Source organism: Sturnira hondurensis, unplaced genomic scaffold, assembly GCF_014824575.4.
Source record: "Sturnira hondurensis isolate 20B ecotype Veracruz unplaced genomic scaffold, ASM1482457v3 Scaffold0006413, whole genome shotgun sequence".
Classification (NCBI taxonomy): Eukaryota; Metazoa; Chordata; class Mammalia; order Chiroptera; family Phyllostomidae; genus Sturnira; species Sturnira hondurensis.
Window position 1 is genome coordinate 32,434,013 of NW_028079044.1, and position 17,403 is coordinate 32,451,415.

Sequence of the window (17,403 nt, forward strand, 5' to 3'; positions counted from 1 at the left end):
ACATGCCCATTGTGCTTTTCTGTTCTACTATTTTTCCTGATATTTATTGTGCTCTCAATTTGTAGTATCCTGATAGCTCAGTAAGACTGATTTAGTTTATATTTTCTCTAGCGCAACCCTGCTCTGATTGTGCAATTTTATGAAAGTTTTTCTACAGTTTTCTAACTGCAAGCCAGAACACTTAATAATCAAAGGATAAGACAAAATATTCTATCCCACCCCCAAAATTTAAGTATCTATTATGTGTAGGATATTATTAAGCATATAAAGAATAGACTTATCATTTAGAATGAAAGAGCAGATAAAATGCTCCCCAGATAAGGTCTAGTTAGAGGAGTTTATCATCACCAAGCCCTTATTTATGAAATGCTAAAGGCACTTATCTAAGAAAAAGAGGATCAAAAACATGAACAGTAAAATGACAACAAATACAACTATCAACAACTGAACCTAAAACAAACAAACAAAAAACAAAAACAAACTAAGCAAACAACTAGAACAGGAAAAGAATCACAGGAATAGAGATTACATGGAAAGTTATCAGCAGGGAGTGGGGAGAACAGGGAAAAGGAACAAGGAGGTAAGAAACATAAATGGTAGGGACAAAACAGACAAGGGAAGGTCTGTTCTATTCCAATAGAATAGGAAATGGAGAAGCCAAAGAACTTATGTGTATGACCCATGGACATGAACTAAGGTGCGTGAAATGCTGGCAGAAGGGGGGAGTGCAGGGTGGAAGGGAATAAAGGGGAGAAAAAATGGGACAACTGTAATAGCATAATCAATAAATACATTAAAAATAATATAATGAATTAAAAAATTGCCCTCAAATATACTTATAATCTCAATGGGCAGATAAGGTCATTGTTAAGGTTTTTTGTTTACTTTAAAAGTATTACATAATTTAATACCAAATATAAGGTATACAATATACAGGACTTCATGAAGAAAGTAAACTTGAATAGGAGCTTAAAAACCAGGCAGACTTCAGATAGGTACAAAAAAGAAAAGGGCACTTCCAGAAAGACAAGCTAAAGGAACAAAAAAGGAAAACACTTAGCAAAACTTCAGAGGATTAATTTTCAGATTAGGACCTTAGGGATCATCCTGAGCTAAAACGGGTAATATACCCACACGAAAAAGATCAGGACAATTAGAAAATATAAGGGAAACAAAGGCAGAAATGGCAGTCAGGATAAATTCTTGACCATACCTAATAAAACTAGAAATTTTATTTAGAAAACAAATTAAACACTCTTGTGCTAACTGAACTTTAAATCTCTCTTAAAAAAATAAAACAAAACTGGAGAGTAACTAGGGCATTGCATTACAAATGCATTCTTTTCCCTAATAACATCTACATTTGGTGGCCAAGCCTCATCTCTAATAGCCTATGAACACTGCTCTATCTTACACCTGATACCTTATCGTATGTATTATGTTACATTTAAAGGTTCAACGTTTTTCAAATGTGTAAATCATCTCCATTTTAGATTCAGAATAAATTATGGAAGAAATGGTAATATATATGATGTAAGAGACATTAACCTGCACTTGCATCTAAACTTGCACTTCAAGGACAAAATGTATCTCCAGAGTACTTTTATATTTTTTAAAAAGCCTGAAATCACAACCTAAAATATATAAATTATCAATTTAATCTATACTCTATAAGCCACATTATATTACTGGAAGAATATGGTATTCTCATTAATTTCTACTATCAGAAACAACTGAAAACGTATACTGATTATAGACATACAAATATAAACTACAAGCTTTGTAACTATTCTAACTTTAAGAATATACACAATTCAGGAAAACAGATGACGATCTTTCAAGTCAGATGGGTGCATTCTCATATGAAAACAGAATCATGCAAAAATAAAAATAAACCATGCACACATTACTAATGAGGAATAAAATACAATGGTTACTTGACCCCAAAACAAGGGAAAACAGTTAAGCCCAGTATTTTGGTGGAACTGAAAGCTATAATACTGCTGAATAGTTTTCTTTTCCATATTTTTCTAACAGGCTATTTCTGTTATTAAAAGAAATAGTTCTATAGGTGTCAGGGTTCTTTGTGGGCAAATGAAAATGCCCCCAAACGGGTATATGGTGATTGCTGCCCCACTTGGTAAAGTTGCTAACCACCAGTGATTATAAACAAAATCTGGTAACCTCAGCACAAGCGAAGATAGTGCCATCGTACTATACTAAGTCACTGTTATTTTTCACCACTATATTTTTGCAGTTTAAAAAATGCATTTCAACTTTGTCCTTGATTAGACAGTACAAATTAACTTCTAAAATTCCAAATTTGCACACTAATCTTTTTACTGTATGACTACGTAAGAAGTATGTGTAAAGCTTTTCTGCTATATTGTTTAATGTCATGGTTCTCAGGTTGAAAAGCATTTGTAACACTGAGCTGCAAGCTGAACTAGCTGCTCTTCTTACAGAACACTATTTCAACTTGAAAAGAATGACAGACAAACCAAAGCTACTCAGATTTTGGTATCTGAAAGACACTTTCTAGAAAATAAAGTGAGCCTACCCTTCAAATAAACAAGATTTGTTTTCTGTTATTCCAATTAAATAAAAAATAATGGGCACAAGATTCAGAGGCAATGATCTCAATCAGAAGAAATTTAAAAAATGATCTCTAGTGAAAAACAAAGTAGTAAAATTTCTTACCACCAAAAGCAAAGATGATAATAAAAGGAATCTCCTGGGATGTATATATTCCTTCCAAGTAACATGGCCTAGAGCCTTATTTCTAAAGCCCCAATGTACAGATGGATTACCTGGGATCTTCTTAAAATGCAGACTGATTTAGTTCCTTGGGTAAGGCCTGAGGTTCCACATGAGACTTATGCTGTTGGTCCAGGGACCAAACTTAAACAATACTTTAAAAGGACTTAAAGTACACCTTTATCAAATAATTTCTTTAAGAGTTATACATGAGTTTTTTCTTTCTTTTTAAACCATTTTTTCAATAGAGTTGATATTCAATATTATTTTATATTAGTCTGAAGTATACAGCACAGTGGTTAGACATTTATGTAATTTACAAAGAGATGCCCCCGCATATAAGCTTTTTCAATAAATAAGTACACACCACATGAAGACGGGAAAAAAGGGCAACAAAGTCAAATGTTAGAAGCACATTTTTAAGTTTTTTTAAAAAACAATATAATTTCATAAAATTAAAGCCAAAATTATATAGTGAAATTAACTTACTGTGGCTGGTAAAGGAAGAGATCAATAATATTATCACGCCCTTTGGGGTGGTTGAAGAAAACAAACAGAGACCAGTGAATGAGCCATGTTCGCTGCTGCAGAGACTGGAGTGGAGAACTCACAGACTACAGAGTCAAAAAAATGTACACATAGGAAATATTAATATATGAAAAAGAGACAAGGTAATAAACATTACTTATCTCAGAATTTTAATTAAAACAAGAACAAAGCCATGCACTAGGGTTATTATGTTCAAAGTCCAATCTCTGGACCTCTACTCTGCATGATCCTTCCTAAAACTCAAAATTTCCCTATTTTCAGGAAGAGTCAATAATGTCCACTAAGCCTTTTACAGAGGCTGTAAATTATACTTCTTTCAGATAACATTTTTAAAAAATGAACTAAAAGCTTGAAAAGCAGTTTTACCAGACATTACAGATGAAAACTGTCACTTTTTGCAAGTTCTTAATACGTGACACTAACAGTAATGTATCACTTTCACTGTTACAGATTAAAAAAAGCACAGTAGTTATAAAAAAAATGAAAACTGAGTTCTTTTCTCTAAGAGCCAAAAGAAGTGACAGTTCCTTCAAGGAGATTCAGTGAAACTAGTCAACCCACTGTGATTTTTATGTCAGGTCAACAAAAGGTAATCTAAACATTAGTTTAGCTTTCTTCTTTCTGTCGTTTTGTTGTTGTCATCGTTTTTTAAATACAAACTATTTTCCTATCAGAAAGCATGAAGAACGCATTCCAGAGAATCATCCTAAAGAAGTGTAACTCACATTATTATCTATGGTCTCTTTTAACCGTGTAAGGTCTTCCATGGCTGCATCCCAATTCTGCATTAAGATTTCAGACGCCAGTTTCCCCCAGAGTGAACTCAAAGCATTTCTATCAGTTGCTGGAACCTGTTTGAGATATCATAATTAATTATATTCTATATCCTATATATCCATCTAGCCTACTAAAAGATATGTGGCTCTGTTCTCCAAACTCCAGTTATCAATGTCTTTATTGGACCACACTGGTTAAACTAATTCAAAGTTTTCACTTAACTTAATTATACTAAAAATACTCAAGTCGTTACTATTAGGCCTTCATCAGAAAATAAAGGGTAACTTAAAACTAGGATAACAGCATTAGTGCTCTTGTGTAACCCACTTTGGATAATTTATACTAGTCAGCAACAAAAGAATCAAACTTGATACACACAATAACATGAATGAATCTTAAAAACCTACTTGACAAAATAAGGCAGGCACAAGCTTACATATATCATTCTACTTATGTACAAAATTCTAGAACAAGTAAAACCAATCTAAAAATGAAGAGCAGATCAACAAATAAACCAGGATAAGGTATGACTGATAAGGTCACAAGGGGTCTTCTGAAGTAACAAAGATATTCTTTAGCTTGATTTGGTGGTAGTTACATAGATACTTGCATTTATCAAAGCTTACTGGAACCAAAAAGTTTATAAAAATCCATAAAATCACTGTTCAGGTTATCAAGGATAAAATATTTGATCCTTACAGAGAAATCTGAGTATTAAAATATTTCATCAAATCTAAAATGCCATCAGTTTTAAGGACACACTATTATTTTAAGTTTGTTAAACCCAAACTACACCAATTCAGGACACATCCCAATTTTGAAAATGTGGCTGTGTATCTGAGAATCAGTATAAAATAGACATCTTTTAAATGGACATTATCAAACTGGATAAATCATATCCAAAACTTCAGTCAATATCGTAAATCCTTCAAAAACCATCATTACTCAGCTTTCTGACTCAAGGAAAGGTACTTCTAAATCAAATGGCATGCACTCAACAGTAGATACATTTTAAATTCTGAGTGAAAACAGAAAAAACAAAAAAGCTGAACCCTGCAGTTTTGATCACTAACAGTCCTAGTATCTTACAGTCATTTTTATTTCAAATAGCTGCTGGATGAGGGGAGGGGTTGTATTTTGGAACCAGACCAAAGGCCAAAGTGAGGACAGACTCTAACAAAATAATTAAAATAGAGTGTTAATAACTTTCCCACAAAAACGTTCAAAAATTTCTACCAAGTCTACTTCAAATTAATGCCTTGCGTAAAGCATAAATCAAAGGCATTTCACCTCTAAATAGGGTACCATCTAAACATTCCTTGATGTATTCTAAAAGTTAGCAAGTCTTTTTAAAATAAAGGTAGATTCTAAGGTCATACAGCTTTAATTTATACAACACTGACCTACAATAGGTCACTTGGAGAGTCAAATTCTAATCTCAGATCACAGTTACAATGGTTCTTTCATAGCTTATGTTTCCCTAACCATAGATTTAAAAGAATAACCAATCACTAGAAAAGGATTTAGAAATGAAAAGAGGCTATTGCAAAAAGAAAAAAAAATCAAATACTAAGTAAAACATTGACAGTATTTATCCCAAATCTAAAACACGATTTTTATCTTTGCTAGTAACACAATTTCAAACAAATACATAGATTTTACTACCTATCTCAATCAAAAGAAAAAAATAAGTAAAATAATTTATATATTTTTAAAACTTAGCTTTGGTAGCCTCTACCAATATGCCAAAAGGAGATAACCAACTCCTATTTACCTCAAATATTTTTAGGCACAAGATGGGAAAAAAGGAAAACATGAATTGCACATAATCTCTAAGCATTATCCAATGACTATATGTTGACTGCTCTTAATGTAAAATATTAATTTGTGTTCAGATCATGGGATTCAATTACCCACATCACAGAAGTTCCAGCATACTGGAACTCATTTTATATTTGTTAGGAATATAAAAGCTTAAAACCAACCCAGAATTTTCTAAGGTTGGGAAGTAATTTGGATTTTCATATTTACAAAAGTAAACATAAAAACTCCCCTAACCTTTAAGTATATAGCTATCACTTGTAGAAATTTTCTAACTTAATTATAAAACCATACTACATAAACATAATGGTACTATTAAAACTAGAATACGGTATATGTGTTAGGATAAAAGCTTTTTGTAGCAGTGCAAGTTTTTTAATTCCCAAAGGTTCATGCGTACTACTCTGGCTCAAGTCCACGTCGTTACAGTTGGCTCTTCATACTAACCTGCTTTCAAGGGTGGATATGCTAGATGAGTTTCAATATCTGGATTTCCAGCAGTTACCTTAAGTTTCCATGTCTTAGCAAAATGGCACACTCACTCGCTGACCAACAACAATAAATTTACTGTGCTAGAGCTCTAACATGACACCAAATCTTCATTCTCAAAATTCACTCCCAGCATTAACAAATGATATGAATAACCAGCTCTTTTCATGTACCTGTAATCATACCAGGCTTCTGATTTTACAATCCTGGTTTAAGCTGTTTACATTTCCAAAGTAATCAACTTTTGCTCTCCTAAATCCTTCATAATACTCAAAGTAAAACTGATGGAATTTTCTGATAAGTCACTACAAGTTTAGCATCACCGATTACCTTCAATGCACTTGCAAGGTAACCAGTTATTCTGTAAATTAAGAATTTGCTTACAAATGGGAGCAAAATATTCTTACTCAAAATCAATCTTGGAAATAAACTGAAAATCTTTATTTCTTTAAAGAAAGGTACGTTTAAAATATTAATAACACAATGCCAATCCCCCCCCCCAAATAAGAATATTTAATTTCCAAGAAAACAACCAAAATAGCCAAAGTTTTGACTTTGTGGCATACTAGGTAGGCTAAAAGAAAAAAGCACCAGAAAATAGACAGAAGAAAAAAATTCTTCCAAGGTTGGAAGATACCAAGTCCTTGTCTTAAGAGGTCATTTCCCAACTTCTAGCATTAACTAGAAAAATCATTACCCAAAGTGAAAAACAAACTATGATTGTTCAAATGAAAGGAGAGTTAAAAACCAGGGCATTCTGACAACTGTAGAAGGCATTTATTGATACAATTATATAAAGAGAAGTCAGAGTAAGGAAAGAAATTTGTCAACTTGTAAGATCTGATTTTTTCTTTAGTTTCACAGAATTCTCCATCCTTAACAAAAGCACTAAATCTAGGAACTTGTCAGACAAATAATACCAAATAAAACAGAGCAAGTTGTGATTAGGAATTGCACTAATAATACCATTTTTCATCTACCCACTGCATGATGAAAAACCATTTAGCTTTATAGTCTAATAGCTGATTACAAAAATAGATAGAAAGAAGTTACTAAGGCATAAAACTTTTTCAAATATCATTTCCACAGTTGTTTAGAACAAGTTTAAGGCATACATATAGCATTAAATATTGAATTTTAGATTCACTATTCAGGATAATGGATTTATTTAATAAATATTCATTAAGCACTGACAATGTACAACTATGTTGTACAGCAGTATTATAAAAAATGAAATTACAAGAGAGAATTTGGCCAATGCTAAAGTACAACTATAGATAACATATCAAGTCACTCCCACTTTTGTGGATTTCAAGGATAACCATCCTCTCTCCAAATTTTGAGGCTCTATATAGGTTTTCCTATATCTATTTACTTTTGGGGGGGTAAAAACTCCCCCCCCAATCAACTGTTAAAAACTTATAGACAGATCCAATCTATACACATTTTGAGAAATCAAGGGAATCCTACAAAAGAGAGGACAAAGAAAAAAATTTACTTACCAATACTCTAAAGAAGTAAAGGTATTCTGCTGCTCCAGAATAATTTCCACATTCGTATTGGAATTTTGCATACCTGTAGAGTGTGTCTAAATATTCTTGCCTAAACTAAGAAAAAGAAAAAAAGAAAAAAAAAAAGAACTGAAGTACTATTTTTAATTGTTTTAAAATTCACCTCTTTAAACGCCCTCAGAAATTAATTCTTTCAAAATATTCCAAAAGTTGCCACCAAAAATAAATACCATGAGAAGGAAAAGTCATTTCCTCCTGAGAATCAAACTATAAAACTCCCAAACAACGATGTGACTAATTCTATGGTCTGTAAATTAAAAAGTTGCCTGTCAAAAAAAAATAAATGCCACGATCAGAGAATCACATAACCTTTAAAACATAAACAAGGAATTGGTAAATTTAACATTCATAGTTCTGTCTCAAAAAATTATGAATTATAATGATACCTAATTTGTTACAACTGATACAAACTTGAGTTGCTGCTGAAGGGCTGATGAGTGATTCTGGTAGATGACCCAGCTTAGGCAACTACCAAACACACATTCTCCATCCCTGTAAGGTTGTATGAGTCTTGTACAAATAATATGTATAATAAACTACCCTCTGTGAAAACTGGCCCCAGAATTATGTTGCTACACGCAGAAGTGAAGAAATCTAAGAGAAAGAAAAGATTAACAAACCCACTAAACATTTTACATGGAAACCATAAAAAGCAATGTGTGCAGTGGTCAGCATACCCCTTGTTACGGTAACTGTTAAATGAGAGGTAACATTTGAATTCAGTTACAGAAGTGATTGTACAAAACGCCTCTTGAACACAAGGGAAAGGAGATGGAGAGATGGCTGGAAAAGCCTGTAACATTCCTTTATTAGTGAATTTGGGGATTTCTGAAGGCCTGGATAATGTTAAGAGCGACTCTATTCCACAAGGCAGCCAAAGTATTAACATAATTACTCAAGGCACTTCTCATTCAAATTTAGTTTTGTCTTTACTTATTTGTTAATCCATCAGAAATATAGAACACTATTTGATTATTCTGGAAAAATAAATCCAAAGTTTTGAGAATTTCTGTTTCCTAAAAATAAGGATATTTTTTCCTATCATTACAATTTTTAAAACTAAAGTTTCAAAAGCCTACCAGGCATTATACTTAATAAATGAATCTGGACATTGTATTGGCTCTGTTGTGCCAGGAAGCTATCTATATGGTACTATTCTTTAATTATCCTTATAACAACTATAAACATTTAAAGACACCACTTACACCGTGCTTGTCTGCCAGGTAGTCAAACAGCATCCGACCATCCCTTAATAAAAAACAAAAATTACTGCATTTTATATCCCATGGAAAAGATACGCATATCCAACATCTAACTTATTATCCACATAATAAGCCACTTTAACCACCTTAACACCTAAACACCAGAAGTAAAATAAGACTTCCAGAAAAAAATAAACAGGACATTACATGTTTCAAACAAGGAATAGAAACTTAAGAACTGCAAACTTTAACGTTCACTTCAGATGTTTTGTCCTACCTGAAAATCATATGTTCTGTTTCACATCGAAGGTAATGCCTTTAGAAATGTTTTTCAGAAATAAAACCAACACTCTGACTATTTCTATAGTGAGGTCAATAGTCTACAAACGTATTGGGGTGACCAAAAAGTTCACTTAGTTTTTTTTTCCATACAATGGCTCTGCTCTAGTAGCATTTAGCTGTCAGTAACTCCATTCAAAGGAATTTTGTTAGATTATATTGTGATAGCTGTCATATAAGCGTGTATTTAAAAAAACTTACCAAAATTGGTAAATTTTTGTGAAGCCATTTCAATATTGAAGATGGAGAAAATATACAACACTTTCAGCATATTATGCTTTGTTATTTCAAGAAAGGTAAAAATGCAACTGAAACACACCAAAAAAGATTTGTGCAGTATATGGAGAAGGTACTGTGACTGATTTGAACCTGTCGAAAGTGGTTTGCAAAGTTTCTTGGTACTATTGACATTTTGGCCAAATCATTCTTTGCTCTGGGGCTGTCTCATGCATCGGAGAATTAGCAGCATTCCTGCCCTCTACCCACTAGAAGCCAATAGTGGGAGAGAGCTGACATACTCAAAATATCCAAACCGATAAAGTTATTGGTGAAAATGAAAAATGTCTCTTATTTTAGAGGGGAAAAAACCCCAGACGTTATGGCCAAGTAACCTACCAAGAATGATACATATGGTCCTAGACATAAGATGGTTTGACGTACTATGAATTTTCACCTCTGTGATGGTGCAAAAATGATACGCACTTCGAATTTTAATCTTTTCCTGGGCTAGCGATACGTGGTGTGATAACTGTCAGGATGCTGGAGAGCAGCAGTAAGCCACAGCTCCTGGTCAGCCATGTGATCATGAAGACAAACAACTGACCCTCTCTCTACACTGCATGATATGACTTTGCCCAACTGTAGGCTAACAAAAGTGTTCTGAGCATGATTAATGTAGGCTAGGCTATACCATGATATTGGGTAGGTTAGGTGTATTAAATGCATTTTTGATTTACCATATTTTCAACTTACCTTGGGTGTATCAAGACATAACCCCATTGTTAAGTTGAGGAGTATCTGTATTCACTCTCTTGAGGGTACATTTCCAATAGATGATACATTCTTACAGAACACAGATGGGAATATTTGTACTGTACAAACTAGCAGGAATTGATCTTACATATAAATTTTGTGTCCCTCCCCAATGTGTTAATATTTTCCACAAGGACTACGATTCAGCAAATCTATGAGATTAATAAAGCATGCCAAATCTACATGATACATATGCTACACAGCCTATAATTATTACCCATACCAAAGTATCAAATAACCCAACTTAACTCCTAAAGATTTGCATAATATGGTATGTTAGCAGGATGGTAAAATGGTAAAAAGACACCAAGGAGTAAGTGACAGGTGGGTACAACTACCTACCTTCTAGGCATCTTCAAAAGTAAAAACTTTGATGCTTCTCAAAAGCATAAAAGTGGCATGTCTTTAAGAAGCATAATTTTATTTGAAGATTTAATGAGAGCTGAATATGTTATCACTAAAATTAACATGGATGTATTACACTACAGAATATAAAATATGCATGAAATTCAACATAAAAAGGTGTCACAAACATAACACTTCTTGTGGATCTCAGTGAATAACTGTGTGACATTCCTCACATCCCTCGCTGTCCTCTGGCTGATGGGGTATTTCTGGGAAAGTACGGGAAGCAAAACATTCTATGTTTGATAAAATTTACAAATGGGGTGCTGGCAGGGAGAAGTTACTACTTTGAAAATAAGGAGTTCATATGTTTAATTAGGTTACAAAATTTTAACACACAATTTAATCTTTTCATTTATCTCCAATTTAGTGTCTATCAATCTACAAGGAGTCCTCTCTTTCTAATATCTGGTGAACAAATCCATATTGACCTTACTCATATTATAATGCCATTACTTCCCAGTGTTTAAATCACTAGAATTTAGAGTTTAAATTCTAAATTTTCTGTTGTACCCTAACTTCTGGATTATTTCAGCTGTCCCTTTGTGGTGACTTACATGTGACTTGAAGGTCTGTAATTACTCACTACATTATAACTATATACACTATAACTACATATGAAGGTCTATAATTACTCATTAAACTATATATATTGACTACCTTTGCCTTGTAGTTTCTAGATCTTTAAACATCTTCACAATTATTCTGTTTCTGCCTGAAGCTATCTTAGCTGTGCAACAAATATTCTTTTTTCTCTCAAAGCTAATTAGAAATGCAAAGGAGTACTATAATGTTCATATAAATGAACATGTTATATATGACAGCTTTAGAAGATAGTTATCTCTGAGTATGTGTATATATACACCAATGTGTGTATGTGTGTATATGTAGTAAAATATGGTGTGCATCAGCAGGATACATTCTAATATGGTATAGCAATAGTGTAGAATTTGCTGCTTTTCTAAATAATATTTTTTGGACCCCATATTTTTTGGACCATAAGATGCACCAAGGTTTTAGAGGAGGAAAGTAGGGAAAAAAATTTTGAAGCAAATAATCTGGTAAGAAATTTAATAACTTAAATCACATAGTATTTCACCAATGTAAATGTAAACAGAACTCAACAGCAGCATTAACAACCATTATTCCTCCCAAAAGGGGCGGGGTGGGGGGGGGTGAGTCAGAGTAAAGCAACACACTTTCTTTGGAGACCAAACAATAAGTCTATTTCTTGCTAAGGAGGAGTTAGGAATAAAATAACCTTATCAGTCCTACACTACCCTTCTTGGGCTAGGCATCAGGCTGGAAGGATATGGGAGAATGTAGTAAACTGATAAAAGTGAGCTCAAGTTTTCCTTACAGCCAGCAATCCATGTGCTCTAGATATTGCCCAGGCACAGCATTTCTCAACCTCAGTTCTACTGACATTAAGGGTTGAATAATTCTTTTTTGAGGGTGCAATACTACTCAACACATTGTAGGCTGTTTAGTAGCATCTCCACCTGCTCCTGCTAGATGCCAGAATTGCCTTGCCGTTGTGACAACCAAAAATGACCCCAGACACTGTCAAATGTCTGGTGAAGGGCAAGAGACAAAACTGATACAACATAATCAGACTCAGGCAAATGGTAAAGAAGTTCTTAAAAGAATTTAGTATTAACATTTATTACTAAGGACTTCTCTATCTCTATACAATAAGGATAAATAAAAAATAATATATAAAGAAATCAATTAAAGTTTGAATTAACATTTGTATTAATCTAGAAAAGGGAATTTTTATAACTCCACTTAAGGAGAGGTTACCTGGTTGACTGCATTTGCCTTGTAGTTTCCGGATCTTCAAACATCTTCACAATTGGTTCTGTTTCTGCCTGAAGCTGTTTCAGTTGTGCAACAACTGTGGTTCTTTTTTCTCTCAAAGCTAATTAAAAATGCAAAGGAGTACTATAATGTTAAACTATACTGCTCCCCAGGATAATGGCTATGGAAATTGTTCATTTTATTTAAACTGTGCACATATGTATTTATCCTAATAGATTCATATGCCAGTAACCACCAAGTCAGTAACTGCCCAGATCAAATTTCTTCTTTCTAACACTGGAAAGGCACATAGGGAAGAAGGAATCTTCTTTTTATTCTTTTAAGAAAAACTGGGAAATATATAGATACAACCTGGGGGAAGGGAGGGGGGTGAGTCAAGGGAACAGTGATCTAATTCTCCATTTCAGAGACTATATTCCCAGTGTTTTTATATTTGTTCTCACTGAATTCTGACATGAATATGTTATCTCAGAATTTTTCTGAACAGAAGTTCAGAGGAGTTTACATATTAATATTATAAGATTTCAAGTAGGTTTAATGGAATTTGAATCCAGTCAATAGTCTCTTTTTCCTATAAATGTAGTTCTGTATCTCTCAAACCTAATTATGTAATTTCTTTTTACTGCATCATGAAGGGTCAGAGAAAATTCACATAACCTGTGAATTTTTTCACAGGTTAGCATGTTTTAAAGTTTCAGTAAGAAGTAATTTACTTTTTCACCACAAACTAAAATTTAAAGAGCAAATGTTATTGCGAGGAACTGTAATATAAGTCAGAAAGTTTAATGTAATAATTCTGCATTACATATAATGAAGTATACATTTGGAGTGTTTCTCAAACACAGAAGGGAATCTGTAATAAAATTTTGAGAGGTGTCATTTTAAACAAAGTAAATTGTATTTCTCTACTGAAAAAAGTTCTTAAGATTCTTTTAAAATACTATGTGCATAAAAGAAATGATATAGAATTTTTTAGTATTTTCCAAATTTATAAAACCACATTTTTTAAAAGGAACATCTATTACCACAGAAAACAGGGACTTGGAAAACACTGGACCAGTAGTTCTCCAATTTCGGTGCTGGGCCTCAACTAAATTTCTGATTATGTAGATCTGAGGTGGGGCTAGAGAATTTGCATTTCTAAGGAGCCCTCTCAGGTGAACTGCCGGTGCTGGTCCTGGGGACAGCACTTTTAAAGACCATGGCTACATACCCAGATGCTTCAAGATATAACATCTCTAAGGCACACTAGGTGCTAGCTGAAAAAGTTAGCAAACCAAAAAACTGCAACATTCTCAGGTAATTCTAAGGTAACAATCAATTCATAAGCATAGCTCTGATGATACTATGAACTGAATACTTTGAACTAAAGGTCTTTAATGACCATGTTTTAAAGTAGTTTCATACCTTTTATGATGAGAAAATAATATGCTTTAGAAGAACTACAACCTTAACATTACCTTTCATCCAAAGAACTTTTAAATAATGATTAAGACTTTTGGTCAAACCTCTTTTATAAATCACAGAACTTTAATCCACACATCCTCAATTCATAAGGCAAACTTCAGTTCTAAGGACAAAACTTACCGTGGGGAATATCATCAGAATAAAGGTTTTTGTATACATCCATAGCAAAGTCTACCATGTTGGTATCACTAAGAAGATCCAATTTTCCTTGTAATAATTCTTTTTCATTATATATCTGCAAGACAAAATTACTTTCTAATAAATACACTGAAGTTCCTCCATATAAAATGATTAATACTAAAATTAGTTCACCTAGAAGTATACATCCTGAAACACTATTTTTAAAATAAAATAGTACATAATATTAATTCAATCTCTTGTGAGAAGGGAAGCAATCAATCCGCAGAAATATATGAATATTTTGTTTACCTAGCAGTTTAACAATGAAAGCAACTGTACACTGCACAGCCATTCCCACCTACTTCTGATTACCCATATTTTTCAGACCACAGACACACATAGGTTGTAGAGGCGGAAAACTGGAAACAAATTTTTGGACCAAAAAAGTGGTAAAATATTTAATAACATAAATAACATAATATTTCACCAATGTAAATGTAAACAGAACTCAACAGCAGCATTAACAATAACAACCATTATTCCTCCCAAATGGGCAGGGGGTTCGTCTTATAGTCCAAAAATACGGTATCTTGTTTTTATGTCCCTACAAGCCATCTTTTATCATTTCTAGAACAAGACTGTGCTTAAATAAACCACCACACAAACTTCACTGGTAAGCAAATGTAGTTGTCTCTTCTCCCCATCCAGGTCATTAGAAATTAACTAATTTATTAACCGTCTTAGAATATCACATCCACGATGCCCACCCACCTCTACTTCAGGTAGCCTCTCCTTTACAACCACATATTTTTTCACTAGTTACAATTCTTTGTAATAGTTCACCATTCATACCACTGAAACATACTTAGCACCCACTAACTCAACCATTTCATATCAGGTTTTGCTTTGTAGAGAGCTCAAGAAATATAATTTAGCCCATAGTACAGGAACTGAATAAGCAAACTCAAATAAACAAGAAGTATATTAAGCAATATTTAGAGATTCTACACAACTGTCCTCAGGGAGAGAGAAAGCAATCAAAATTAATTTTTAATCAAATAGTCATCTACACTAAATTTAATTTTTTTTTTGCCAAGGGAAAAAACCCAGGAGGACCCCACATTTCACACCATGAGAAGAAAAGATGAAGGTGGTGAAATGGGATAGCCATGAGATCAAAATGGAATCTTCCCAACCACATGAAGAACTACTACAAAATAGACAATCCAATTTGGAAATGCCTAAAAGAGTAATAGGCACTTCACAAAAATTTAACTAAATGGCCAACAAACATTCAAAAGGTCCGCAGCTTCATTAATCATAAAAGCAAATGCAAATCAAAACAACACTAAAACCCCAAAACTTGGCAACACCAGTGCCAGTGTAGAAGTAACAAATATTTATTCTGCTGACAGGTGTGCAACCACTTTGGAAAGCTGTTTTTATCTCCACAGTTGAACATATATTTTGACCCAGCAATCCTGCTCCAAGGTATCAAGAAAAGTGACATCTCCAACAATGTTCACAGCAGCACTATTTGTAACAGCTAAGTCTATCAACATTAGACTGAACAAACTGTGACATATACACAAAATGGATTAACATTCAGCATTTAAAATCAAACTACATCCTAAAATCTGAATGGCCTTCACAAACAATGCTGAATGACAAGAGTCAAACAAAGTAGTACATGCTAGTGAATGCTTATTTCCATTAATATAAAATCAAAACTAGGCAATCTGTTCCAGCATCAGACTAGTCATTACCTTTGGGAGGTCTAATGACCAAAAAAGGAGTCAGGGAAAAAAGGGGGTTTTAGAATGTTTATAATGTTTTATTTATTGATCTGGATTATTGTTCACTTTGAAAAATATTTCTAATTCTGTGCTTTTCTGTATAAATGTTATACATGATAAAAAGATTACTAAAACAACTGAAGCTCCTGTTCAGTCTTCCCTACAGAAACCGTAGTCTTAGGTGAAAACATTCTTTTCCTAGCCTTCCATCCATCAATAGCTTAATTTGTATTGTCTCTCTCAACTGCAGGCTCTAAGTATTGCTCCTATCATCAGATATTACTGGCCTCTACTTATGTCACCCTCTGTAAATTTTGGCTCATAAGCATATCTATTCTGTTAAGGGCAGATAGTAAATGTTTTACACTTTGTTAGCCAAGAAACAAAAATCAAGGACACTATGTAGAAGTACTGTAACAAACATATCTTCACAAGTCTTCTTTCTAAAATAAAAATATGTAGCAATAATACTGGATTAAAAATTTTGTAATATAGATCTACCAATGATAAGTATGGAATTCTTTTGGGGCAGAAACTACTTTGCTTAATTGGGGCACGAAGTCAGTGTTCCATAATTGAAAAAGTTTGCAGAAGTTCATTTATTAAAAATGTTTTAGATTGCAGACAAAACAGGCAGAGGGGGCTATACTTGGTTCACAGGCTATAGTTTCTCAACCACGGGTCTAGTTACCTCTTAAAAGCAGTTTCTACTTTTTAACAGCTTAAAAATCTTCTTTGACATTTCTTCTTGCTATTATCCTCCACAAACCCTACATCCACAATGATAATTCTTCAAAATCCCCAAACCTTAATATTCCTTTATCCTGCAAATTATAACAACTTTCATCCAGTACCTCATCTCTAGGACTTCCAACTTAAATTCATCACCTGTTCCACTATAACGATTAAAATGATTTGTTATAATCCAGGCATGCTCAGTTGGTTGGCGCATGGACCCTATACACAAAGGTTGTAGGTTCAATTCCCAGTCAGGGTACATACAAGAATCAACTAATGACTACATAAGTAAATAAAACAATAAATCAAAGTCTCTTTTTCTCTCTAAAAAACAATTTAACACACAAATCCAGGAAATACAGAGAGTTCCATTCAAGAGGAACCCAAATTGAGGCCCACTTTAAGACACATCATAATTAAAACGGCAAAATTCCAAGACAAAGAGAGAATTTTAAAGACGGCAAGGGAGAAAGAGGAAGTAACATACAAGGGAGCCCCTCTAAACATCTGACTCTTCAA

General features: G+C 33.4%; 1 protein-coding gene across 1 annotated transcript in view; it reads right to left on the reverse strand.

The window, feature by feature from the left end:
* EIF3E (eukaryotic translation initiation factor 3 subunit E) overlaps positions 1-17,403 on the reverse strand; it is a 51,291-nt gene that overhangs the window by 25,950 nt on the left and 7,938 nt on the right. Inside the window, exons 2-7 of the mRNA XM_037048396.1 lie at positions 14,351-14,465; positions 12,746-12,863; positions 9,170-9,212; positions 7,896-8,000; positions 4,032-4,157; positions 3,247-3,371 (exon numbers count right to left, since the gene is read on the reverse strand). Of these exons, the coding sequence (XP_036904291.1) occupies positions 3,247-3,371; positions 4,032-4,157; positions 7,896-8,000; positions 9,170-9,212; positions 12,746-12,863; positions 14,351-14,465 (632 nt within the window). The remainder of the gene's footprint in view (positions 1-3,246; positions 3,372-4,031; positions 4,158-7,895; positions 8,001-9,169; positions 9,213-12,745; positions 12,864-14,350; positions 14,466-17,403) is intronic.